This window comes from Aspergillus puulaauensis, chromosome 2 (assembly GCF_016861865.1).
Source record: "Aspergillus puulaauensis MK2 DNA, chromosome 2, nearly complete sequence".
Lineage (NCBI taxonomy): Eukaryota > Fungi > Ascomycota > Eurotiomycetes > Eurotiales > Aspergillaceae > Aspergillus > Aspergillus puulaauensis.
This window is the reverse complement of record NC_054858.1, coordinates 4167573-4193003: the sequence shown is the minus strand read 5'-3', so window position 1 is coordinate 4193003 and position 25431 is coordinate 4167573. Positions and strand designations below refer to the sequence as shown.

At 49.0% G+C, this 25431-nt stretch overlaps 12 protein-coding genes across 12 annotated transcripts; 7 read left to right on the top strand and 5 right to left on the bottom strand.

The window, feature by feature from the left end:
- Window positions 1-656: 656 nt before the first annotated feature.
- On the top strand, window positions 657-1883 carry APUU_21728A (putative MFS transporter; the record flags this gene model as incomplete). Its single annotated transcript, XM_041700513.1, has 1 exon — window positions 657-1883. The coding sequence occupies one exon, from the start codon at window positions 657-659 to the stop codon at window positions 1881-1883; it is 1227 nt and encodes a 408-aa protein (XP_041553490.1).
- Window positions 1884-2565: 682 nt separating this feature from the next.
- Window positions 2566-3356, top strand: APUU_21727A (putative GPI anchored glycoprotein; the record flags this gene model as incomplete). The annotated part of the gene is made up of 3 exons (XM_041700512.1): window positions 2566-2694; window positions 2763-2893; window positions 2957-3356. The coding sequence occupies 3 exons, from the start codon at window positions 2566-2568 to the stop codon at window positions 3354-3356; spliced, it is 660 nt and encodes a 219-aa protein (XP_041553489.1).
- A 533-nt stretch (window positions 3357-3889) lies between these two features.
- APUU_21726S (COP9 signalosome complex subunit 1) lies at window positions 3890-5587 on the bottom strand (the record flags this gene model as incomplete). The annotated part of the gene is made up of 4 exons (XM_041700511.1): window positions 3890-4921; window positions 4989-5269; window positions 5342-5386; window positions 5446-5587. The coding sequence occupies 4 exons, from the start codon at window positions 5585-5587 to the stop codon at window positions 3890-3892; spliced, it is 1500 nt and encodes a 499-aa protein (XP_041553488.1).
- Window positions 5588-6481: 894 nt separating this feature from the next.
- APUU_21725A (uncharacterized protein) lies at window positions 6482-7408 on the top strand (the record flags this gene model as incomplete). The annotated part of the gene is made up of 1 exon (XM_041700510.1): window positions 6482-7408. One exon carries the CDS (start codon window positions 6482-6484, stop codon window positions 7406-7408), a length of 927 nt encoding a protein of 308 aa, XP_041553487.1.
- Window positions 7409-7603: 195 nt separating this feature from the next.
- On the bottom strand, window positions 7604-8310 carry APUU_21724S (uncharacterized protein; the record flags this gene model as incomplete). Its single annotated transcript, XM_041700509.1, has 3 exons — window positions 7604-7966; window positions 8046-8143; window positions 8202-8310. The coding sequence occupies 3 exons, from the start codon at window positions 8308-8310 to the stop codon at window positions 7604-7606; spliced, it is 570 nt and encodes a 189-aa protein (XP_041553486.1).
- A 1758-nt stretch (window positions 8311-10068) lies between these two features.
- YPT35 (uncharacterized protein) lies at window positions 10069-10989 on the top strand (the record flags this gene model as incomplete). The annotated part of the gene is made up of 5 exons (XM_041700507.1): window positions 10069-10497; window positions 10560-10585; window positions 10641-10735; window positions 10796-10853; window positions 10917-10989. The coding sequence occupies 5 exons, from the start codon at window positions 10069-10071 to the stop codon at window positions 10987-10989; spliced, it is 681 nt and encodes a 226-aa protein (XP_041553485.1).
- Window positions 10990-11731: 742 nt separating this feature from the next.
- APUU_21722S (sn-1,2-diacylglycerol cholinephosphotransferase) lies at window positions 11732-13285 on the bottom strand (the record flags this gene model as incomplete). The annotated part of the gene is made up of 6 exons (XM_041700506.1): window positions 11732-12617; window positions 12665-12742; window positions 12796-12839; window positions 12898-13023; window positions 13080-13183; window positions 13258-13285. 6 exons carry the CDS (start codon window positions 13283-13285, stop codon window positions 11732-11734), a joined length of 1266 nt encoding a protein of 421 aa, XP_041553484.1.
- A 495-nt stretch (window positions 13286-13780) lies between these two features.
- APUU_21721S (class I SAM-dependent methyltransferase) lies at window positions 13781-14545 on the bottom strand (the record flags this gene model as incomplete). Its single annotated transcript, XM_041700505.1, has 1 exon — window positions 13781-14545. The coding sequence occupies one exon, from the start codon at window positions 14543-14545 to the stop codon at window positions 13781-13783; it is 765 nt and encodes a 254-aa protein (XP_041553483.1).
- Window positions 14546-15288: 743 nt separating this feature from the next.
- On the top strand, window positions 15289-19267 carry APUU_21720A (transcription initiation factor TFIID subunit TAF2; the record flags this gene model as incomplete). Its single annotated transcript, XM_041700504.1, has 4 exons — window positions 15289-17613; window positions 17662-18030; window positions 18086-18877; window positions 18938-19267. 4 exons carry the CDS (start codon window positions 15289-15291, stop codon window positions 19265-19267), a joined length of 3816 nt encoding a protein of 1271 aa, XP_041553482.1.
- Window positions 19268-19840: 573 nt separating this feature from the next.
- On the bottom strand, window positions 19841-20470 carry SMG1 (putative small nuclear ribonucleoprotein SmG; the record flags this gene model as incomplete). The annotated part of the gene is made up of 5 exons (XM_041700503.1): window positions 19841-19867; window positions 19962-19994; window positions 20092-20166; window positions 20302-20373; window positions 20441-20470. 5 exons carry the CDS (start codon window positions 20468-20470, stop codon window positions 19841-19843), a joined length of 237 nt encoding a protein of 78 aa, XP_041553481.1.
- A 203-nt stretch (window positions 20471-20673) lies between these two features.
- On the top strand, window positions 20674-21956 carry APUU_21718A (uncharacterized protein; the record flags this gene model as incomplete). The annotated part of the gene is made up of 2 exons (XM_041700502.1): window positions 20674-20752; window positions 20824-21956. The coding sequence occupies 2 exons, from the start codon at window positions 20674-20676 to the stop codon at window positions 21954-21956; spliced, it is 1212 nt and encodes a 403-aa protein (XP_041553480.1).
- A 198-nt stretch (window positions 21957-22154) lies between these two features.
- On the top strand, window positions 22155-23582 carry APUU_21717A (uncharacterized protein; the record flags this gene model as incomplete). The annotated part of the gene is made up of 5 exons (XM_041700501.1): window positions 22155-22228; window positions 22289-22458; window positions 22510-22862; window positions 22919-23197; window positions 23265-23582. 5 exons carry the CDS (start codon window positions 22155-22157, stop codon window positions 23580-23582), a joined length of 1194 nt encoding a protein of 397 aa, XP_041553479.1.
- Window positions 23583-25431: the final 1849 nt, after the last annotated feature.

Here is a 25431-nt window from a genome sequence, read left to right as displayed (position 1 = left end):
GGACCTCCTCCACACGTTCCCTCAGTTGCCGATCTGCGGACGACTCCACGCGATCACATGATTCGGCAACAACAATCATCTCGCACGCTGTATATTTCCCCGCGGCCAGAAAGTCGCTGAAGTATGAGCTCGTGAGCCTCGAGGTCATTATTCCGTGCAAATACGGCATTACATACCTCTTATTCCCATGCCCAAAGGCGGAATATAACCACACGATGACGTCTCAACGATCCATGTTTACTGCAAGCCGCACCCAAGCTTTCACATATCTACTCGGTGTCTGCCCCTTCTCGATTGCATTTCTGGTTTTCATCAATTCTTCTATCTCCTTCGTTGTCACCGATTTAATAGGTATCCACGATGGAGAAGGAGACGCTGTTGGGACTCTGGGGTTCGCCGATGAGCTGCTTGCTCTCGCAGCTTGTCCAGTGTGGGGTGTACTCTCAGACCGTATTGGCGTCCGCCAGGTGAGCGCTCTGATCACACCAAAATTAACGGTTACTTCAAAGATTAATATGGGACAACTATAGGTATGCACCGCTGGCTACATCATCGTTGCTATCGCATTGGTTTTGTTTGTTCAAGCTACCAATGTTTACCCTCAGCTTCTTCTCGGTAGGCTGCTATTCAGTATAGGAGGCTCGGCCGTTTCTACGATGGTGACGGCCGTCTTACCAGTGGTTACCGGTGGAGGACCCAGCCCTCGAATTGAGGGTGACCAGTTAGAGCCAAACACTGATGCTCCCTCGTCCAGACTCGCCGGTTTTGTTGGGATGTGCACGGGATGTGGTGCTCTAATTTCCCTTACCATTCTCCTCCCCCTTCCGGCTCACTTTCAAGAAATGGGGCTTTCACCAGCGAGCGCTATCCAGTATACTTATTATACAACAGCTGTCATAGCTGTTGTGGTCAGTTTCTGTTGTTCTGTTGGGTTGAGAAACCTGCCTGGAGAAGACGGCAAGTCATGGACCGCGCTCTGGACGGATCTGCGGTCCGATACTCAAACAGCCGAACCCACCAGGCACTCTTCTCGCACAATATACAGAACGCGCTTTCCGTATCTGAACCAACTTGGCTCTGCAATTTCGCTGGGATTTCGCAATCGCGATATCTTTATCGGCTACCTTGGAGGGTTCGTAGCTCGAGCCTCCTCCGTCGGCATATCACTGTTTATCCCCTTATTTGTGAACAATTATTATCGCAGGTCTGGCCTCTGTGATGAACAGCCTACTGAAGGGCCCGATCCTGGGGACATAAAGCGGTCATGTCCGAAGGCCTATGTGCTCGCCTCAATCCTGACCGGCGTTTCTCAGCTTATAGCGCTACTCGCGGCTCCAGCCTTCGGGTATTTATCGGAAAGGTCGCGAAGATACCACCTACCACTTTTCATTGCATGTCTGGCTGGAGTCGTGGGATATTCGGTGCTTGCAGTCCTGCCTAGCCCCGAGTTCAAGGGCGAAAAAGGCGGGCCTGGGATCTTTGTAGTGATGGCATTGGTTGGGGTTAGCCAAATCGGCGCCATAGTGTGTAGTTTGTCAGTGTTGAGCAATGGTATCCTTAGCATGACATCTTCAGCCGAGGCAACACAAAACGCAGGCAACAGTCAGACTCCAAGCACGGCCCCAGAGTCCGACGAGCAACAGCCTTTGCTGGAAACACCTGTTCATCGAAAACAGCAGCCCTCGGATCTGAAAGGCTCAATTTCCGGGGTATATTCTCTGTTTGGAGGAGCCGGGATCTTGTTGCTCACCAAACTCGGGGGGTTGTTGTTTGACGTTTTAGACTCAGGCGCTCCCTTCTACATCATGGCCGGCTTTAACGGCGTTCTGGTGCTTGTCGGCGTTCTTAGCGGCCTAACCATCCACTTCAAAATAAGCCAGTAGTGCGCTAAGATCAGTCCACTGTTTGGCCCCAATCCTCGACTGTGGGACTCGGACGAACTGGTTACTGCGCGGCCCTAAGGAAATGCCGCCTTCTCTTGTTTGCGTGGCAATTCAGCGAAGGATATTGGTTTGCGAGAGTGGCGAATTCCATTGTCGCCAGGAAATTATATCAAGATAGAGGCTCTTCTTCCGGGGCTTCGGTGTTGAGGCTTCTTTTGGCATCCGCCGCCGGCGCCTCCCAAGTCTAGATCACAGCAAAATCGAGGGCGCACGAATAATCTCCCTGCCCACCTAACTTTTACCCAGGCCCTGAACGTCCTAGTCTCTTCTGCAGGCCCCAATCCCAGCCCTGAAGGGCGTTCGCAGCCAATCGATAGATCGGCCTTTTTTTGGCGCCGCGGTCATGTCCCAGTCAACTGATTCTGTCGGATTGGACCCCAAGTCGCTTATATAGTTCTCTCATTTCCCTCTCGCAACGAACCCCTTTTGAGCGTTCAAAATAAACCCTTGCGCGCACTTTTTCGCTCTTTTGCCTCCGTTGCTCTTTAATTCTCAACTGAGTCCTGCAGACTCATATACATTCGTTATTCGAGCATCCAATCCACAACATTCGCTTTACCATTTTGATTGGCACTTCCTAAGTTCCTGTCGTTCTTTCAACTGATCGTCATAACTGATCAACATGCGCCCACAAACCATCGGGGCTCTCGCGCTTCTCGGCAGCGTCTCGCTCGCAGCGGCCAATGATGTTGTCTCTCTCATGCTTCCAATGGTGGATCAGCAAGATCTCGTTGCGAAAGTTATCGGCAGTGTAGGTTTTCCTTATTCTCACAATCTTATCGCATATGGTGTCTATTCTGTATCTAACGCCGTCTCTAGGATGGCCCGATGACCACATACCTGATCGGTTGTCCGGAGGGCGCTGATTCTAACGATTGTGGTGTGGGGAATTCTATGACCGTTACCGCGGGGCATTCTACATACATTTACGAAATCTCCTTCGATGACTAGTAAGAACCTGCCCTGTTATTCTCTGTTTATCAATCAAACCTAAAGCTGACTCCCCCTCTCAGCTCGCTTAGAGAAAGCTGCAAGTACCGCAGCACAACCTGGGTCTCCTGCGATGTGACAAACACCCAGTCGGATTTCTCCTCCGTCATGGCCATCACTACATCCATTGATGTGCCCTATGTCGCAGTAACTGTCACCTCAACTGAAACGGATGCAGTGACTGTCACCTCCACTGCAATTAGCACTTCTGCTGCGTCGGCGAAGTCCGCCTCTGGGTCCGAGTCCGAGTCTTCCTCGAGCATCACCGCTCAGCCCTCTGGATCTGCTTCACCTACCACCGACTCCGGTGTCGATGCCGAGGAGACTTCCTCCGACAACGCCGCCATGGCCCAAGTCACTGGCTCCGCGACGCAGTGGCTCGTTAGCGGCGCTGGTATGGCTCTTGCTCTTGCGCTGGCTTGAACCTGAGTTTGAGACAGAGCCTAAGCTTGGTGATGTTTACCTTCGACTTGTTTCTGCAACAACTACCTCCTCGCCGCTGAGTCTTGCGGATGAACACTCGTACTTACTACCTCGCATCTGGATGGTTAGTGTCCATATTCGCCGTACTATCTATGCATACACGTATATAGGAACTATGAAGTAATAATATTTAATGACTCTAAGAATTGATTCTCCATTAACCATGCTCGCAGTGAGGAAACCCTCCAACTAGTAGGAATTTGGCACTGCTGATATCCAGCTATCCCGCCTCTTGTGTTGGGCATCTAAACACAGAAAGAGTTAAATGTAGAACATTATGACAGACAATCAGAAGACGTTCAGGTAATTTGTGGCTATATACGGCACCTAAATTATCTTCCGGTTCCATTCCTTGCTAGTTGTAGGTATCATCGCAAGATAGGAAAGAAAAAAAAAGATCGATCATCTAATCATAATAAGTTAAACCTAGCTCCATCTCCAGTCTGAGATTTATTATTCTGGCTGACGTTAGTTTATTGCTTCATCCCAGTAGCCCGTAGAATATTCCCGATTGTACCGTGACCCCTCTTCCCACCTCGTTCCTCAAACTTGGGTCGAGGATCGTCGTTTAATCGACGCACTTCGAGGCCAGCGCGTATTGTGTTGGACCGTAGGAGTCGGATATGGGCTTCTTTGACGTAGGTGTCGAGGCTATCAAGGACTGCTTCCTGCACTTCTGTGCGCTTGTCACCTTGGCTAGAAACGAGAACGCGCTTTTCTAAATCGATACGTGCGTCCAGTGTACCGTCTTGAATCAGGCCGATCAATTCCTGGACGAATGCTGAGTTCGATTCTGTTTGGCTGGACTGTTCTGCGGGGGTTCCGAGGACGAAGATCTTCGCCATCGATTCAAGCGATACACAGTTAAAGGGGACGAGGTATTGTTGAATGGACTTTGTGCGGATCCGGGTGTATAAGGTTTGAACGTGGCGTTGGAGGTGGATGTCAAGCAGGTAATCGGCGCGGTATGCCTCGAGAATTTCAAGACATGGTCTGAATTTGGAGTTGCAGAAGAACGAAATGGCGCGGCGAATATGAGGTTCCAGTTCTAAGAAATTGCGGAAGGAATTGTTGTCCAGAACGCGGCGCTGAAGTTCATTTCGATCCATGGACGCTAGGGCACAGAGACCACCATAGACCGCAACATCGTTGGACGACAAGACCTCATTGTACGAGTCTCCTAGGCTGGGATCTGTCGATATGAAGCTGTTTGCTGCTTCTATATATGATCCAGAATGTAACTGCGATAGGCCCAGAGCAGTTGATATCTTTGGCTGATGTTTGGCTTGCTCTTCCTGCTTCGCTCCCAGGCCCCGGAGCCGGTGCACGTTGGACTGTACGCTCAACCAGTCTCCGCGTTCGATCGCCACACTTATAACCTTGAAGAGCATTGATGCAACGTGGCTCGACGTCGTACAAAAGTCCCTCATGCGCGAGTATGCCTTGAATGCAGACGTCAAGTCACCAGCCTGGTGATAATGCTGTCCAAGATCTTCGTTTCCCATCTACCACAAAGCATTATTAGAAACCAAACAAATAATCGTGACCCCAATGATGATCAGCCTCACATACCCTAATACTCTCTTTGATTAAGTTATTCTTGTATCCCCTGAGCTCATGCTCCAATCGGTCCGTTTCGACTTTGACGACTTTCTGTGACCGTTCCGCCCACTCTTTATCAATAGTAGCTTCGGCCTCATTCGGTGCAGCTCCCGCTAGTGCCTGGACTGAGCGCAGGTATCGAGAAACATCTTTGCCGGATTTTGCTTCTGCAATGGCAGCTTTAAGGGCTTCGACAGCGAGGTATGATGAGCAGGTTCCGATAAGATATAGGCGGTTGAATCTAGTTCTTCCTAAAATTGCGGAATATCCGTCAGAGCCTAGCGTATATTTTGAGGCCGTGGGGAAGAAGCTTTGGGACTCACCAGTGTAGTTCGCGATGTATGACTCCAGTTCGAATTTAGGAGGATCTATTGACTGTCAGCGAAATTGTTGGCCTTTGCGACTTATGCCCGGACGTCAGATGTACCGTCTACCCTCACAAGAGGGCCTCCAGATGAAGATATGATCCCATTCGAAGACTCCAGGTCTGCTCCCATTGCACCGGGTGTCTGTGCAGCATATTGACCTGCCGGGCCACCGTCACCAGCGTCTGCCTGAATAGGTTCCATCTTGTATTTATGGGAATTCCTCGACCGTGGGTTTGAGGCGGGGCGATGTCGTCAAGTACGGTAAAAAGGGAGCTGATTTCCAAGGGTAACGTGGAAAGGAAGAGCTCTGAGGGATTCCACGGCCCTCATCAAACAGCAACTGGACCTCTCCAATCGATAAGTCACTCCGGTGTGGAGAGTCGGCTGAAAGCTTGGAGGTCTGGCGAGCGTGGATTTGCCAACTTCTTGTAGCAATTTCTCCTCGAATGCAAAATCACTCCTTGCAATGCAGTCTGCTAGTTTAGAAAATCGAACTTGTTGCCAAAGAAAGTGAGGGGTAAATGATATCTGTTGGTTCCTCTGAGACTCAGCGGAGGATGACATGCGGCGTTTCTCCTCACCGCCTTCTCCGCCGCCTCCGCATCTTCTCCCGTTGTTCGATCATAGCCGCATCCTTGAGAGATTGTCATACTATCCTTGAAGCCTTGGCTTGAAAGGCATACCCTAAACAACCCTGTTTGTTTCCGCTTTGGTTTGCTGCTATGGCTTGCCCTTGGTGTTCATTAACACCTTGCCCTTGTTCCCTTATCATTCATCCAAGCAGCCCTAATGTTTTGAATAATGAATACCAAATAGCAATCAGCTCACAAACATCATTCTAACTAAAGCCATTGTACCTCAGACACAATACACATCTGACTTCAAAGAAAAATAAAGAGGAATAAATGTCCCGAAACCCGGGCATGCGCACAACTTCGTGTATAAAAGCAAGCATATCTCCCATTTAAGTATCAAACAAACTACACCTATCGGAAAAGCTATTCGAGCTTCTTGGGTTCTCTCTATCCTCCAGCTGACTATTTTCAACATCAGGTTATAACCTTGAACTTGTTAAATTTCGAAGCAAGGGTGATCATGGACGGAATTACATTCATTAAGTATGGTACACTAGATGCCCAGGATGTTAGTGAATGCACATCAAACATTTGCCTCTCACTACGCGAAGTTGCAAAAGACACCGAATATCGTGTTGCTGTCAGCTACTCATCTCACAAACTACCAAGTCAGCCCGTGAAAAAATACTGTGCAAGTGTATACATCCCCATGCGAGAGGCCGAGCAACAAGAGACGAGGGCGGCATGGGAGGAAACGCTCAGTAAGGAACTTGGGCCCCAAGGGTTCCGCGCGGCATCGAAATTGGTGCTCGGCCCCAGCTACTATACCCTGGATAAGGACGCTGAATGGAACACTCTTTTTTCAATTATTGACGCTGGTGGAGACGTCAATGCCCAATCCAAGGATGAACGCCCTCGAGCGTACAGTATCCAGTCGGTGGTCGCAGTATGCAGAGATATACCCTTTTGGCTCGTGAGGGAGGGGAAAGTACAAAAGGACTCACGCGTGGCAATGAGATGGCTAACCAACGACGCCCAACGTATAGATGATACTCGACTTGCAAAGTTATGGAAACCTAGCGAATACTGGGAAGGCTTTTCGAAGGGAAAGGCCCCTTTAGAGTCCATCGATCCAGTCGATTCGACCCCTGGGGACCGAGGAAGTGATTCTGAATATTTAGATGCGAAATCCCACTTATCGTCTACAGGAAGTGATTCTGGTGATTCTGTATATTTCGATGCGAAATCCCACTTATCGTCTACAGGAAGTGATTCTGGTGATTCTGTATATTTCGATGCGAAATCCCACTTATCGTCTACAGGAAGTGATTCTGGTGATTCTGTATATTTCGATGCGAAATCCCACTTATCGTCTACAGGAAGTGATTCTGGTGATTCTGAATATTTCGATGTGAAATCCCACTTATCGTCTACATGTAGTAAGTGATTCTGAATAGTTCGATGCGGAGGAATTCTAGTCACCCCTCTGTAGCCAGCTAGTGCATTTTAGTTTTGCGAAAAGAATGAAAAGAAGATTGTTATTATCATTGAGTCCCAAGTAAATCCATAAAATAGAGCAAGAAAAGATTCAAATGCTACTTATCAACGCTCGCTAGCCACTTGAGCATGCAAAATACATAAATTAGAGAAGAAACGCAAAGCCGGCAAAGAATCCCCCAAGGACGATGGAGAGACCATACACTGGTTTAAGATCAATCATTGGCTTGATGGCACCTCCTTCGTCGCCAGCTTCCCCGGTAAACGGCTGTAGGGTAGACGTGGTAGATGCAACTGTGGTTGAAGTTTTGTTCGGAGGTCTAGGGTGTTGAGCTCCGCAAGGGTTGGAGGAGCGACACTTATCCTGACAGCTCGAGTCGTTTTGGGTGCAGTCGTTGACACAACGGTTGTTCTGTTCCGTGCAAAGGAAGTAGGGGATCGTTTGAGTGTATTCGGAGGTGTTTGGTGATTGACCATTGCTGCAGACACAGCTATACACAAGGGTGTTCTGTTTTCAAAACGAGGCACAGTCAGAACAGAAAAGCCAATATTCGCAGCTCGCAACCAGTCTTTGGGGCTCAACGCACATCATTGCAATCATTTGAGTCTGGGGTTCCACCTGTAACACCTGTGACCTGGTCACAAATGATGCGGCAAGATTCGGTCTGGGTGAGACACCAATGTTCTATTGAGGTTGGGATGTTAGATCAAAGTCAACTAGTGCTCGCGTACGGGTGCATTACGTTTTGTGGGAGTGTTAATGTCTTGCGAGTCTACTGCCGATGTATCGTTCTGGGAATGAGCAACGCCAGCCACGGCGGCAATGGCGATGAGAGAGCGCAGCAGAACCATTTTGAATTATACGAGTAGTGACTGAGAGGTGAACGAAAAGGGTCGGATGCTCTATCTAAAAGGGGGAGGGCGTTAGCTTTATAATGCGATCCCGAGCGTAGAACCGGTATTCACTAGCGGACGTACCGATCAAAACAGTGATGGGACTCGAGAGAAACTGAACCGGTGAAGAGCCGAGTCTCTACCTTAGTTAATTGAAGGAGGACCCCAAGCGATGGAAGACTGAACGAATGAAGTCTGGGGTAAACAGCGAAAAGCGAAGAACCAGGCCGGGATGCAAGAGAGGGGTGAAGAGGAAAGTGAACAAGAAGGGGGATATTTGAGCAGGAGACCCTGGATAAGTACTATTTCCTGTCCCACCCCGTGTTACTCGCGGATTGAGCTTGTGTGGCGGCGCTATCAGTCCTTTAGCTTTGGCCGGCAGTAGTGGCTTTTTTTTTTTTAGATCCATCCCCAGCGCCGCGAAGTGAGCTGATTATTTTCCTGCCATCTTGCTGCAAAATACTCCAAATCCATAGCCTCCGGATCTCCGCATGTTTTATCGTCAGTGTCGGTTTGGTCGCTTTAGGGGTCGAGCTGGATGTCTGGCAAAAGAAAACATCCCATTCCATATGTAGATGTCGATCCGGGGACAACTAGCCGGAGCTCCGTTTCATCCAGATAACGGGTGCTCTCCTGCCTCCATCCCTCACGGAAACCACAACGCAAATCCGAGGACAGCAAAAATCATAGTGCGTGAGACATGAGGCAGTCCTCCATGCTTTGTGCGACAATTCGCTATTATCTGTGAGACAAGCAGCGCCGAGGCCCAGTTTCGAAGCGACATCCCTCCAGTCCGTTCAAGCCCTCATCTACTTCCCCTCTCGTCAATCCGCAAACTGAGACGGATGTCTGCACATTGATTGGGCCGCTCGTTTCTAATCCGTTGAATGTTCGGGCCGTCATTCTGGCGAAGCTCCACCGAACGCTCACATGGTGTTAAAATGTCTTGGAAGATCGCAGCAATAATGTAGCATGGGATTGATTGCCTCTGCCTGTCGAGACAGATTGGGATTAGGGGTCTGGCATGTCTGACTCGGGCGGTCTCTGATTGGCCAATGCAGCGCTTGGCTTTTTCTAGCGTGAACCTCGGCCTTTTCCCTTGGAGCTCTCCCCATTTAGCTTCCTCTGGAATTCTGGCTGTCCTGTTATCTCGCCTCGTGATTTGACTTGGCTGAGTGGCGGCAGCTTCTCTTGTACTGACGCGGCCGACCACAGATTCGCCAATTTTCTATCAATCCATTCCCGTTCCTGCTACGTACTTGTACTGAGGATGAGGCATTCGTGAGAACCATCCAGCATTCCCGTTCCGGATTGGCGCCTTGGCAACCAGCACTCCCGTGATTCTTCAATCCCGCTTTCTTGTCCAGTTTGGCTTCAATATCCAGCTTACGCTTGGGTGGCCTCAATCCACTTATTTTCGTCGCTCATGCCATGTCGGCCTCTCCATTTTGAACTCTCGGAGTTACTATATTCTGCCTCGCTGCCTTCTTTAATCGTCCCTACTCTTGAGTCCCAATTGAAGGGAGATTCGTCCAGTCGGGTGTGCCAACTAGTCTCAAAGGCAACCCCCGTAAGTTACTCTGCCCTTGCGCTCCGTTCCCCGCCACCTACCCCTCCTTTCATACTGAATGAAGCTAAACTATTTTTATCTTCGTCACTGTAGGCATCGTTTCTTCTCTTTTACCCGCCTCTTAAGTCTTGAAGACATCTAAATGGATGGAGCCAGCGAATGAGGAGACAGGCCGGGTACCGAGGCCGCAACCACTCCCTGCTTCCCCTCCCTGTCCTTCTATGGTTTCCAGCGCCTCCGGTCGTAACACAGAATCCTTTGCTTCTCGCTCAGCCGACGTTGGTGCTAGCCCTAGTCCAGCCTCCCAGTCTCCTCGCCGCTCGCCCAAAGAACGCCCGGTCTCAGGCATAGTTCCCCCTTACTGGGCCCATCACCGAAATGCATCTCGTGCATCCCAAATATCCATTGATGGCGGCCCGGCGATAACACTTGAGGATCATACTGAAGATCCAAACTCTGAAACCAGCCGTGGACTGTGGGCTAAAAGCGTCTCTATCGATGATCATGTTGTCGTCCGGGGAATGACCGGTATCGGCGCATATGTGGTATGGAATTGCAAAATTCGGACACTTGAGGTGTGATTCCACTGTTATATTCCTTCTTGTTGGAATGTATAAGGAGGCTTACTAGCTTGTAGGGTGGTATAATACCAGTCCGCATGAGGTATTCTCAGGAAAGGCTTTTCGATATCAAGCATATACTCATCCGTAATCTGCAGATACTCCGAGTTTGACGATTTACGACTTCAACTAGTGGCATCTTTTCCTCATGCGAAGAATGCTCTCCCTTCGCTTCCCCCGAAAAGCGTTCTTTGTATGTCCTCAGCAAGTCAACAAACCGTTCTTGCGGATCCTCTCTAACAATTGGCCACAGTCAAATTTCGACCATCTTTCCTCGAATCCCGCAGAGTCGGTCTCGAGTATTTCCTGAAGTAAGAACCGCTCCAATAAGCCGGTTGCCTCCCACATCCGGAACTAACAGAAATCTTCCAAAGCTGTGTTCTCTTAAACCCCGAGTTCTCAAGCTCTCCAATCGTCAAAGACTTTCTCTTCGGGCGAATGTGCTAGAGCCCGCACCGACACCGTACTAACCTCCCATACAAATCCGAGCATCATCTAATAAATTATACAAGATGTATACGGGCGCGCTTTGTCGTAAAATAGCCTTGTAAATGGCATTACTCATCAGTATGTTATATTAACTAGTTAATCGAAGTGGAACCAACCCATTTGAGAAGAATATCCTAATATCACTAGTTTCTTACCCTTGAACCCTTGTATCGTGTAGAGCAATTTAGCCAACCCCTTAATTGAACGCATAATAAGCGCTTTAACGAAAGACAGCGAAGCTCCCAGGATCGAGTGTACGCCTATCGAGTAAATGGGAAGGGATACCTTATATCTATCGACATTATTATCCATTAAACGTTTATGCACTAAGTTGTCTATAATTATCTTAAGGGGGAAACAACTGGGGGGAAAAGGATGCCACTCCATGGTTCCAAGTTTCCTCAGTTCATCCCATGTCACATAATTTGTCGGTGTATGCCCCATCAATCAAAATCGTAAGATCATAACGCGTCTGCGCGAATTGTTGGCATGTCCAGGGGGGTGAGTAATTGTACAGCAGAAGCAGTTCATGCATGTATGTATGTATGTATGTATGTATGCGTTGTAAGTATGTACGTCGTAACATGTCGAGAGGGAGGGATAAATCAGTCTGTCATATCTTTCTGTAGGACGAAGCCTGCACAGATGGGCTAAGTGTTCTAGACGTGGTAGCTCATTGTCGACGAGTTTTTTGTTCGTATTAGTGGCTTTTGATGCTTCCCCTGTCGGAATTATCTGTTGCGAGGCTGCGGAACGGGGGTTCTCTCTCGGATGATCGGTCTCGGCGGATTGTTAGACAATTAATGCCAAGGAATGTTGTGATGCGATTAATGATCAGCACTGCCCAGTACATGTAAGCGACAAATGCGAAAAGGAAATACACCCGCAAGTAAAGAAGCTCGAACGAGGCGCTAATTGCAGGGAGGCCCAGGAACGGAAGATTGGCGAGTATAGCACCGCCGATAAGAGGAGTCTGGAATACTGTCCAGTGGGGGAATGGTTGTCTCAATAAGTGTGCAAGGATAATTTTTGTGGTCATCCGTCCAAAGACAAAGGACATCGTGCAGCAGAACAACACTAGTCGGTTGCCGGAGAGAATAGACGAATATGGGGAGAAAAGCCATGCGATGTTGCATCCGGTAAAGATGACCATCGGAATCCACTCCTTGAAGATGGGAGCAACGGGGAGGTTCTGGCTTCTACGAGCAGAGATGACATTGTAAACACAGCCGGGCAGGTGGCCTAGGAAGAACGATCCAATGAGGAGCGGAGCCCATAGATCCTTCACAGAATTGTTGCCGAAGAGGCTCGGGAAGTTTAGAAATTCAACGATGGGCTGTGACCAAATCTGGGGTCCGTACCAGCCAGACGCAATCATGATGCCTATTCCAATCAAAAGGCCTTCGGTAGGGCCGTTGAAGTATCCAAGATAGAGCGTATGGGTGTGAAAGGTTTCCCAGGTAGAGAAGTACATGGCAAGGCAGGGCACAATGGCAGTCCAGGCACCGAGTTCGGAGGATCCTAGGCCCATTGCCGCGGTTTCGAGGAGACTAGCAAGCGTGCAGTTGAGGGAGTCAATCCCATGGCTGGGAAAAATTAGCATATTTCTATCCATCATCGGTCGTCCACTGACTCAAAAAGCTCTCCTAGTCCACTTGAGGTCCCGGTTCTTCGCGCTTGTTTTCCATCAACGTTATCAAGCGTAGAGTACCTTGTAAAGTCGTTAGAAAAGCGTCCATGGCAGCAGTGACGTAAATGCCTTACATCCACATTCCTAATGCGAAACTGTAATACAACCAAGACGGTCCCTATAACAAAGACCGATCAGCACAAGGCTCGTGGACCGAGAATAAATGAGTCTCTTACCGGTCCAATGAGGTCAGGCATAAATATCTCTATAAGCATGACGTTGCCCACGATGAACAGGAACCCCAGGAGGGTGACCATGTTCGGCGCCATCCAAAGCGGCAGTACTTCGACGAAAGCATTCCACTATCACCCCACCATTCCGGTTAGACATGGACCAATATAGAGCAAGGGCGCCGTACGTAATGTCTGAGGATATAATTCGAGATGTACGATTTATCCACGCTCGAGTACTTGTAGCTCTTAAGGGGTAGCAGGACATCGTCAGGGAGAGAGTCTTGGATCTCTGGAGAATGCGCACGGCAGATTAGCTAGCTGTAACCCACAGATGCGTGCCCGGGCTTGCGCGACAAGACTCACCCCGTATCCTCCGAAAAATCCTAATCATTTTGAGAGTGGCGCGATCTGATGAAAATTTGGGGGGATGGAATAGGAAACCGGCAGTTAGTTCATCACACACACGAAGGCGAGGTAGGAGAGAAAGCAGAAGGAAAGAGGTCCAGCCAATGTTTTGTCGCGCCGAGACGAATATCGGGTGTTCTTCACAGAGAAAAGAAGATAGTCGACCGGCGGATCAGGAGAGGAAAGGCAACGCTCAGGCAAGGTCCACTTTTTAGAGGTGGAATGCGAGTCAAATCGAGCGCCGACTGCGAGCAAGCTCGGTGCCTGGGCGATCACGTGCGTCCCACCGATCCGCTTCCGCTCCGGGATTCTTTTCTTGTTGTTTCATACTCCGATGTCTTCATGACGCTATGGAGGTTTGGAGTTTGGACAAGTTTGCTTTTGATGGGAGCCATGGCTAACGGTGCCTTATCGCTCTTAGTTTTAATACAAGATTTGGTTGTATCAAGTTCATTGCTTCTTTGCATCGTGGGGCTGCTGGCTATATATCTTGTTTCTTCTTCCCCAAAATCCACACGAACGATACCTTTTTCTCCTCCCCATCGCTGCCCTCCTCAACATCTTGAACCACCTCCCTTATAATGACATCCATACCAGTATCGGCGAGAATCTCGCACGTCTTTTCTTCCCCCCAGCTACTCCAAAACATAACTCCGCCGTCAGTCCCACAACCCAACCAAGTATGATTAAACACCGATTGCTGCTCCTCCACTGCGAAATTCCCAAGGAAATACCCACCAGGCCTGAGCCAAATATGGATTCTTCTCAACAAGTCCTTCTGTTCTTCCCTGGGTAGGTGAATAAGCGCGTACATTCCTAGTACTGCGTCAAGACTTCTCTCCCCAAAGGATAGATCCATCATATCCCCTTCCTTCAGTTCGACGTTTTTAAATGAACCCAGCCTTTCCGATGCGAGATGAAGTTGTTGCTGTGATATATCATTTCCAATAACCGTGAATCTGGGAGCCGAGCTACTAGTATCGGCACCGTTGGTGGGATACTGACTAGATGCCAAGAGAGAGGTGACAGGGTTTCCAGAACCACAGCCTAGTTCCAGCACCGATTGTGGGGTCGGCGCACCGGAGTTGAGGTGTTCGAGAAGTACGTTGAGGTACTTGATGCGAGTTGCATGATGTGTCTGTGTCCAGTCCGAGTAGGTGTTTGAGATAGTGTTGTACGCCTTTTTAATGCCCTCTTTGAGTGGGGAGAGAGAGATTGCAGTTGAACTTGCAGACTGAGAAGTCATTGTGTGACTGGGACTGTACACCTGGATGGCTGAAAAGAAAGTAAGGTCAACCGACTGGCTCGTATACTGCAACTCAATATTTACTATATACTCTGCGGTTTATGCGGGGACTCAATCGGGCTAGTCGGCGGCCTGAGGTTGTTTGCGGTTCATAACAGCAAGGCCGAGGCTGTCCATTATATTATTAACTACTGTATGCTGCATTATCTTGGAATAGTTCGAGAAAGATATCTGAGCAGCCCGTAGTTTGTTATTCAATATTTAGTTGTGAGCTTCTCTTAATTTGTGATCAGCCTTCGGCATTCCTTTTTTGGTGGATACCACGTGACTCGCAAACAGCTCCGCAGCTTCGGATCCAGCTTGTGAACCCTTCGAGACGCGTGATGAGAAGAAAGTCATCGAAGGGTGAGGGAATCATTTGTCGCTTGAGACTCGGGAACAAGAGTATCTGTGCAACTGGGGCTGTTGCTATCTTTTTAATATCTGCGCCATTTCCTCTATTATTCATGTTGTGTTATCACTCGTTAAACACATCATCGCTCAAGCTCGCGGCTTCTTTCATCCACTGGTCTTCCTGCTACCAACTCCTTCGTCCCAAATACCGTTTGATGCGAATAGATATCGGTCGCAATATCGCTCAGATTGATTTCAGATCCTTGTGAAGCTGCTCCTTGAGCTTGGACATGACGGTGGATGGTCAGCCTGGCCCTCGCGGCGCAGTACACGATTGAGTAGCTTGCGGGATGCCGGGGGTCGTTGATACTCCCGCCGGCCCAAGCTGGCCAGGCCTGGGCTACACGGTTGCGCACCAGAAGGTCGAACTGGAGGTAGACTTCGCAAACCGGAGTCTCAAGGGCAAAACGGAGATCATCATTCACCCTCATTACAAGGACCTGCGCACTATTCGATTGAATTTCCGACAGGGAGAACTGAAGCGTCTAAATGTCAGCGGAAAGGTGCCTACCGTCAAATACACCGACCCTTACGAGTCGCTCCAACTCTACGGACCCCATTATCACCAGCGCCTATCGTCGAAAATAGATGGCCTCCTCAAACCCCGACCCGAACCCGAACTCCTCTTGACCCTCCCCAAAAGCGTGCGCATCGAAGAGCTCGATCCTTTTTCTACGGAGGCCCAAGATCAGATGGCACTCCGTGCTCCTGGAATAGCCGATGATACGGAAGGCCCTTTAAGCTCGAAGGCTGCGGATACGTCCCTTCCGCGATTCACGGCGCTTACGGTGAATATCGAATTTATCGCCGAGAACATACGGGATGGTTTGCAATTTGTTGGTGTAGAGAGTGGTGACAAGCGCTATCCGCACGTTTATACCACAAACTCTCTTGATTATGGGACTGGATGCCCGCTTTTCCCTTGTGTCGATGACCCTTCCTCGCGTTGCACTTGGGAAATATCGATCAAGTGCGCGGCTACGCTAGGCGATGTTTTCGACCGCAAGTCAAAGGATCAATCAAGTGGTGGATCTGGGGCTCGTCCAAAATCAAGCACGAATTACGATCGATTCATTGCACCCGACGACGAGGCCATGGATATGTCAGTGGTCTGTTCTGGGGACTTGACGGATGATATTATTGATCCAAGAGACCCCAGCAAGAAAACAGTCTCGTTTGCTTCTTACTCCCCTCTTTCTGCCCGTCAAGTCGGATTTGCTGTTGGTCCATTTGAGTATGTCAACCTCGCCGATTTCCGTGAAAGCGACCAAGACGAACAACTTGGTCAGAATGCCATCCCGTTGCATGCGTTTTGCCTACCAGGAAGAGGTGATGAAGTTCGTAACACCTGTTTTCCGATGGCAAAGGCCATCGATTATTTCTCATTGACATATGGATCATACCCGTTTGCGAGCTACAAGATGTGCTTCGTCGATGACGTACCGGAGGATACGTTACCAACGTCCTGCTTCTCAATATGTAGCAGCCGTCTTCTGTTCCCGGAGGAGATAATTGACCCCATGTACGACTCGACTCGTGCAATCACCCATGCGCTTGCCGTCCAGTGGATTGGTGTCAATATTGTGCCGAAGGAGGCGGTTGATACTTGGGTAACAGTTGGCGTTGCTTGGTATATGACAGATACCTTCATGCGAAAACTCTGCGGGAACAACGAATACCGCTTCCGACTAAAGCAAATGTCGGATCGGGTCTGTGATTTGGACTACGAGCGTCCATCTGTGCACGACATGGGAAATATCCTCAGCATAGACCCATCAGAGGCCGACTTCATCGCGCTCAAAGCGCCGATTGTCCTGTTTATCCTGGACCGGCGCCTCACTAAAGCCAGCGGAAAGGCAACAATGTCCCGAATCATCTCTCGCCTTTTCTTAAACGCTCGCATGGGAGAAATACCCAATGGATCCGTTACATCCTCTTATTTTCAAAAGACTTGCGAGCGACTCGGACACGCAAAGTTGGACACATTTTTCAATCAGTGGATTTATGGTGCCGGGTGCCCTCGATTCCAAGCAACTCAAAGATTTAATAAGAAGAAATTGGTGGTAGAAATGATGATCAAACAAGTTCAGTCTGATCAACCAAGTGCTCGTGACTTGGAGAAGGATGCCTTCATGCGCGACGTCAAAGAAGAAATTCGGAATGTGTATGCTGGCACAATACAACCCGTTTTTACTGGGTCCATGACGATCAGAATCCATGAAGCTGACGGTACCCCTTACGAACACATCGTCGAGATCAAGGAGGGCGTCACGAAATTCGACATACCCTATAATACGAAATATAAAAGATTAAAAAGGAACAAGCGACAAAAAGAGCGCGCTGCGGCCGTTATAGGTGCGGACGGCAATACGGAGGTACAGGAGGATATCCTGCTCTATTGTCTTGGGGACGTATTGCAAACTGAGGACGAAATGCAACAATGGCGACTCGCAGATTGGAGTAAAGAGGATGAAGAAAGGATGGGCCAAGAATCTTACGAATGGATTCGCATGGATGCAGATTTCGAATGGGTTTGCAAGCTATCACTGGTTATGCCTGGATACATGTATCTTTCGCAGCTCCAGCAAGACCGTGATGTGGTAGCTCAATTAGAGGTTTGTCGCTTCAACCTCCCGTCTTTCTCTTTACTTACCGTTTGATAGTCTCTCCAGTATATGGCCGTCCAAAAGGAGCATCCTTTAATATCAACCATCTTCCTTCGAACACTAATGGATCGAAGATACTTTCACGGGATCCGTGTGGCTGCGGCACGGGCTTTAGTAAAACATGCCAAGGAGGAGATAAATTGGCTGGGACTTTATCATCTCGAGAAAGCTTTTCAAGAAATGTTCTGTCTACCAGACTCCCCTATGACTAGGTCAAACGATTTCTCAGACAGGGCCGCGTACGTTCTCCAACTAGTCATTCCAGAGGCGATCTCTCGAGTTCGAGACGTCAGCGGCAAGACCCCAATGAGAGTTAAGCGGTTCCTTTACGACAAGCTGAAGTTCAACGACAACTCAAACAATGAGGTAAGCAGACCTACTCGCTGTAAAGCTTGATATACTTGTGCTCACAGATAAAAAGTACTCGGACAACTTCTACGTCGCGACACTGATGAGGTCTCTATGTCATGCCATGCTGGGAAGAGTTGAAACCCGCACCGACGAACTCAATGACTTCGATATGGAAGCTGTTCTAGAAGCCCAAGCCGAAGAACAACTCGAAAAAGACGCCGTGGCAGAGATTGACCGTTATAGAAGAATGGACGAGTGGTCGAGCTCATTCCAGAACCTGTACTCTCGTGCGGCTCTACATTGCCAGATGCAGCTTATGCAGGCCAAAATCGCGGATGCCGATGTTATGCAGTTCTTGCCCTACACACGGGTGGGCACTTATGACCTCCTCCGCCTAGACGCCTTCGAATGTCTTGTCGAACTCGATATATTCCAGAGTCCTGAGTTACTTCGATGGTTTATCTTCACCCTGTCCAACGATCCCTCGGTATGGCTTAGGTGGCGGCTTCACGGCTTGCTCGGAAAGGCGCTCGCGCCCGTAGCATTTGGGCGCAGCGTTGTCAAAGAGCCATCGACAGCTGCCGATGGCTTAATCATTGAGCAAGAGTCCTCAACGGAGCTTCGACAGGCGGACCTCGCTCGAAGACAAACTGTCACCGGAGCTTTGGCTGCCCTTAAGGCAGAGGTATCTGGCGACCAAGTGCTCAAGGAGTGCCTCTGGGCCGCATGCAGCACCCCAGCAATTGGTGTATTGGAGCTTTCCGAGCTCACAGACCTATGCAGAGTCATATACGATCCCATAACCTCAAAGAAGGTTGCCCTTAAATACCCCAGGTACTGGGGCGTCAAGCACCTCGGAAAGGTAAACCCTAAGACAGTACTGCTATATTGTAAACTAATGCTAATAAATCCATTTGTACAGGGCCGCCTTCATTTCTTCCGCACGAACAAGGCCCGGACATCCCTCAACCCCTCCAAATACTCAACTACATCCACAAAACGCAAGAGAGAAGACGCATCAGCTGCTCCTCTTCGAGTCACTTTCAAGCAGCCAAAACCCAACCACGGCACTCCATCCTCAAATACCCCAGGTCCAAGTTCCTCGCAATCAAAACCCAAGCTCCACCTCCCGAATTTCGCCGCGGCCTCAACACAAGCCTCACAAGCCTCACAAGCACCACAAACTCCAGCAACCCCATCTACGCCTGGCGGTGGGCTCAAGCTGAAATTGAAAATCGGATCCAAACAATAAGACTAGAATCTTTTAATGAGTATACCTGTATTGTACCGTTCTCTTCTTTTATTTTTACCTCCTGCTCTCTATATTTTGGCGGTGTGGGTTGGGTGTTTGGATCGCGTTTAGCCATGAGATTTGGGGCGTGAGGTTGGGATGGATCTTAGCACGACTGGAATATATCCCTATACGGGCCCCAAAGAGATTTACTTGCGGCTTGAATCTGTAGTGTGGCCTCCCTAAACCTTCCCTAGGTCCCGGTTTTCTTCAATGCAGGTTGACTGCCTGCGAAACGTCCTCAAATAATCCGATGTGCTGGTATATGTAGTTGGCAGGCATTCTTCGAAGGGGGACGTAGCTACTGGTCTACGCAAGATAGACATATGTAGGTATTATTCAAATTTCTTTTCCTTTCCCTCTCATAAGCAAAATAAAATCTCAAAAAAAAGATACCCTCGGATAGCTCCACGCGAGCGGTCCAACCCGTGAACTCCTTGATATTTGAAGTAACCCACATACATGCATGTATGGTATAAAGAAAAAACGTAGACGTCCCGACGTCTCTACCCTCCACACGCAGCATATGATTGTCTATTTCTCGCTTATCCGTTCCAAAGCCTAGAGTGAAAAAACAGATGTTAGTAACCTGATCGAATGGGAAAGCTCAAGGCAAAGCAGAAGCAAAACCTGAACTGGTGGACATAGAACCAACCTCAAGCATGACAACTGAGTTGCCGCGAATGACCTACAAATAAGGCGTACCAGTGGTTAGTCTCACAGCATCCACCTAACGTCCGAAGAGGGGTCCGGCTGTGAGCCCCTGGACGGCGTGTGCAACTTACAATCATGCCGATAGCAACCTTTTCTCCACCTGGCTTCTCTTCAAAAGCTTCGTCAAGAACGATGTTCATAAACACCTAGCATTGCACATGCGTTGTTAGTCCTATTTATCCCGGCAACGGAGTCATTCGATAACTTCTGTTGGAGGTTCCAAAAACTGAAACACGAAGATAGAAGAAAGAGTAGATGGACTTGGGTCCGTTTCGACGTACATCGTAGCCGCGTAGAACGCCAATGACTTTGCGGTTCCCGTTAAGTTCGCAGAACACCCGCTTCTCCATATACTGTGGGCAATGTCGGTTAGCGCTGTTATTCGGGCCATCAACGGGTAGGCTAAATATCAAGACACACCTTCTTTAACTCGGGCTGGGCTTGAGGCATTTTGGCGACTTGGTCTTGGTTCAATTTCCTGCCTTGGTGTTGAGGTGGTCGCGATGCGGAACTTTTGATATCGGCGGGCGCAAGCTTCTCGGAAAAATGATGTTCCCGATAGCTCAAAATTCCCGGGTGACGCAGTCGCCAGAACAATACTTCCTCCCAGATACGTCGTTTGAAGGTTTGAAAAGGAATAACGGATTTTCAATATGAGTTCTGGCTTTGCTAATCGAAGGAAGCCCCGCAAGATCGGCGGAGCCGAGGAGGACAACGATGAAGGTGAACAAGGTAAGTCCCCGCCTCAGTACAATGTTTCGAAACTGTATCTCGTAGCTCATGGACTGATTGCGATATTATAGATTCTGGACCAATTGTGAAAAGACCGGTGAATTCAAAAACGAAGCAAAAATCCAAATCGCGCCTTTCATTCGGGGCCGGCGAGACTTCAATGACAGAGGATGGTGAGGATGAAAGCGAGGTTATCGTCCCCAAGAAACAAGGCTTGGGTAGGCGCGTGCTTGAAAAGAACGTATTTCAAAGATCGATGACCCCATCGGGGTCGAATACGCAGCTTCCGCTGCGAGTCGGGCCCGAACAAGATCGACCAAGTTATAATGAGGACTACCTGAATGAACTTCGAAACCAGACGGCTTCAGCACCGAAGCCTACAGCCGACGGTATGAATGGCAATGAGGTGGACGTGACGGCAAAATTTGGTGAAGTTATGAAAGTTACTGCTCCCTCGGCGATCCCTACCGAGGCCGAAATCAGAGAGAAGAAGGCTCGACGGGCAAGACTAGCAAAGGAACACGACAGTCATACGCTCACGGAACAGGACTACATTTCGCTCGAGGAGAATGCAGAAGATGAATGGGAAGTGGCGGACAGGGAGAATCACAAGGATACGAGGCTGGAGCGAGACGACGAAGACTTTGCGGAAGGGTTCGACGAGTACGTTGAGGATGGGCGCATATCCCTAGGGAAGAAGGCAGAACGCGAACAAAAAAAGAAGCAGCGCGAAACAATGCGCGAGCTGATTGAGGATGCTGAGGCACTTTCGGATGAGGAAGACTCGGACCTGGAGGAGAAAGCAGCTTATGAAGCAGCACAAACAAGAGCCGCAATGGGTTATGGCAAAGACCCCGTGGATCGACCAAAGACACCCCCGAAGATGACATCGCTCCCACGTCTCTCAACATGCCTGGACCGATTGCGGACGAACCTTGTCGTTCTAGAGAAATCCAGGTCACAAATGATCAACCGCATGGAGGAGCTGAGAAAGGAAAAAGCCGATATATCTGTTAGAGAAGTCGAGATACAGGCTTTGATCAAAGAGACTGGAGATCACTACGAAAAGCTCAAACAGGAAGCCGGTGTCACTCCGGGATCCGAGGTTGCCACTCCTGCAACCACCGATCTCGAGAGCTCGCGAGGATTAGAAAATATTGGGACGTCCATGATATCCAAACCAAACTCGGAAAGTGAATCATGAGTCGAATCGGATCGCACGCGCCTGCTTTACAGGAGACCCCAATTCAGCAGGTGCTACTCACCCAACCCACTATCACCATGCGCGACATCACCGTGCGCACTAGGGAACCTCTGTTCTTTGACTACCCATTTGAACTTTCAGAAGCGCAATAGCCTCACCAAAGACAACTCAACACTATTTCGTGGAGGCCCATGCCCGATGAACCGAACGCCCTTTTTCTCTCTAGGTCGCGGGCCAGTGTCCCGGCCTGAATCTGCAGGTGAACCTACTCAGTGAGTCTTGCCAACATGACATATTCTAGGTTCTGTATAATAGTAACTCATTATGGGAAGGCCACGTAGGGGTTTAGCTCTAATCGAGACACCTATTGACGAGAAAGATGGGGTTCCTCCGCACCTCTATCGCCATTCGGACGCCACTCCCATCGAGCTGTTCTTCGATTTATTTTTTGTTGCGAACCTAGCTACCTTCACAGCTACACATGAAATCAACAATGTAGAAGGTGTGTAAACTTTCGCGGACTATGTGTCCGAGATCTAATTTGCAGTATTAGCTTTAGGAGCCTATATTGGATTCCTCGGAGTGATTTGGTTCAGCTGGCTCCAAGTAACAATGTTTGATATCCGCTTTGCACGGGACTCGCTTTTCGAACGGCTCTGCAAAGGAATACAACTAGCGGCTATGGTCGGATTTGCTTCTGCAGGCACACGGTTCAGTACGCATGTTCAAGACGAGAATGTTTGGGCCTTTCAATCATTAAGCCTTATTCTTGCAGGAAGCAGATTCCTGCTGTCTCTACAATACACAATCAGCATCTTGTTCATTCGCAGGCGGATGAGAAGTGCTGCCAAAGGACTATGCGTTATAGCTGCTACTCTATGCGTTTCGAGTGCGGTCCACTTGGGAGTAAGCAAACCATGCAGTTGGACAGGGAGATACACCACCGGCTAACTATTTGGAAGATGTTTTTTGCCTTCGGCGAAGAATCACCTCATGCCTACATATGGACTGTTTGGTTCGTCCTGTTTTGGGTTGAAATGTGGATGGTAATCGCCACCTCCTGTATTACCCCGGGCATCGGATTTCAGGATACTCATCTGAACGTCCGTATAGGACTACTTACCTTGATTATTATTGGTGAAGGCGTCATTTCTGTAACAAGACTTGTCAACAAGACAGTGCAGCCGGGCGGCTGGACCAAATGGTCGTTTGTCCATATCCTAGGTGTTACTACCAATGTCGTAAGGCCCCGCTGATCATCCAGAGTACAATTCCTTATGCTGGAATTCGCTAACATCAACATTTTAGTATTTTATTTGGCAAGAGTACTTTGATCTTACTCCGAGACGGGCCATGGGTATATTTGCGCAGCAAATCTGGGCCCAGCTACATTTTCCGTTTCACGTGGTTCTCATCCTTCTTCTGGAGGGGTCGCAGATCCTCGCCTTGACTTTGGATATCACTTTGAAGTTGCAATATCTTACAGAAACGATCCTGTCCGCATGCGAAGAGCCGCGGCCGGAACCACGAGTCGCTATTAGGTTACTTCGGCAGACAATAGAGGATATGGAGATTCAGTACAGCCGAGGCGCAATTGGGGAACAGAAGCAATTTACGAAATATTGAACGACCTTCCAAACCATCCAATCTGTCCCGAAAATGGGACAATTGGATTCAGACTCATTAGCAACATGTACAACGATCTGGTTGGGAACGTAACCTCAGCCCTTTTTTCCAGTATGAGGATCGTGCCGCCACGCAGTGCACATGTTAGCACAATGAGTAGCTCCCAGCTACTGAGAATGTACGTTGAACTTTTGGGGTTTGTGTATGTGTACTTTTTTCTTGTGGCGTCACTTGCAATGTTTCTTTTTGCGGCCTTTGGACTCCTGGCTCGACGTCATGACAGACCGCTGGCTGTGGGAATCGGAGTAGCAGTTCGTGTCATCTCGGGTGTTTTTCTGGCATGCCTTACCATCTTTGCTAAGCATTTTGAGCTTGCTTATTCATTCATGAAATCACCGACTATATTATACGCATTTACATTTGTATTATTTGGAGGTAAGCCACCTCTGCCGGCATGCAACCGTCTCATCTTTCTCATCAGGACTCAGTGCTTTTGGTTGACCGACTTTTGGATCATTATGCTAGCCACCAGGGCAGCAAGAAACCGACGGGACACAGGAAAGCGAGGTAAACGCGATGTGTATGCCTATCACCTTTCCCTGTACACTGTTCTATTTCGCCCTCACTGGGTCGGATTTTCAGTGCCATTCCGGGGTGACAATTGTGTTTGTTTATGGTTATTGATCCTTCTTAGTAAATCGATGAATCACTTTCTATTTACCAATGGGCCTGGGGGGATCGCCGGCAAGCAGGATGTACCTTACGATTGGGACCAAGCTTGGTAGATACATCTAAGCTGCCTTGGAAGACTAAGACTGTATGCTGCATATCCGTGCATGTTCCGACGGAAATGTACCTACAAGTCTCTTGGCCATCCCCAGCAGAAAAGCAGCGGAGGAAACTGGCAGAAAATAGCCCCAAAGGTAATAATAGAAATGGAGCAGTTGTTTGAGAAGTTGAGAACTGGGGGAGCGTGCACTGTAGCCGGTGGCTTAAGACACCTGCCAACGGACGACGGCAAGCCAGGTGAAAGCGTCAAACGGAACTGGGAAAGGAAGACCAAAGGAGCGCGGGTCCACACGCGGGAAAGCACTGGATGGAGTCTATCAATAGATATGAGCATACACAAATCGGAAGATCAAAATAGATATAGGTTTCTCTACAATTACTTACAACCCCGCGGCATAGGAGCTGTCGAAAAGTAGCACGCAAGGAGACAGACAGGCAGGTTGTTGTGGTTGGCCTCTAAACGCGCAGCCCTAACCAAGCAGGATAAAACCACGTACGCAAGCACATTCGCTCAACAAAAGAATGTCGTGCAACTGGGGTTGGGGGGAAACAAAAATCAGAGCTAGCAGCACAGGCACAGTGACATAGCCTGCATACCCACAACTCTGGAATTGGGCGTGCGGACTGATCGGGTTGATCGGATTTAGAGCAGTGCGTTGGTGGTTGCACGGCGAATATGCTGGGAGCCATCCGGGAAAACATGATGCGGGGGAAAGAGCATGAACTGATTATGCTGTATTTTTCTTTTTTCTTTTTTCTTTTTTCGCCTCCTGGGCCCAAGCTGAGGTTTCTTTCGTCCATTCAGACGCCACAATTGCGATTGCGATTGCACCGCGCAGGAAAGTATCCATCCACCCAATGTAGGCCTGGCATACACGTCCTGCAGAGCACTTCTTCATAACTTGCAGCCAGCAAACATGATCTAGAGAGAATAGTAGAGTCTGCATTGAGCTTATCGTTTGGAAATACACAGAAACCATTGAAGTTGGTTTGCATGATTTGTTTTTCATTTCTCGAGTGTCATGGTTAACTTTGTGACCTTGTATTGGGTCCAGGCATG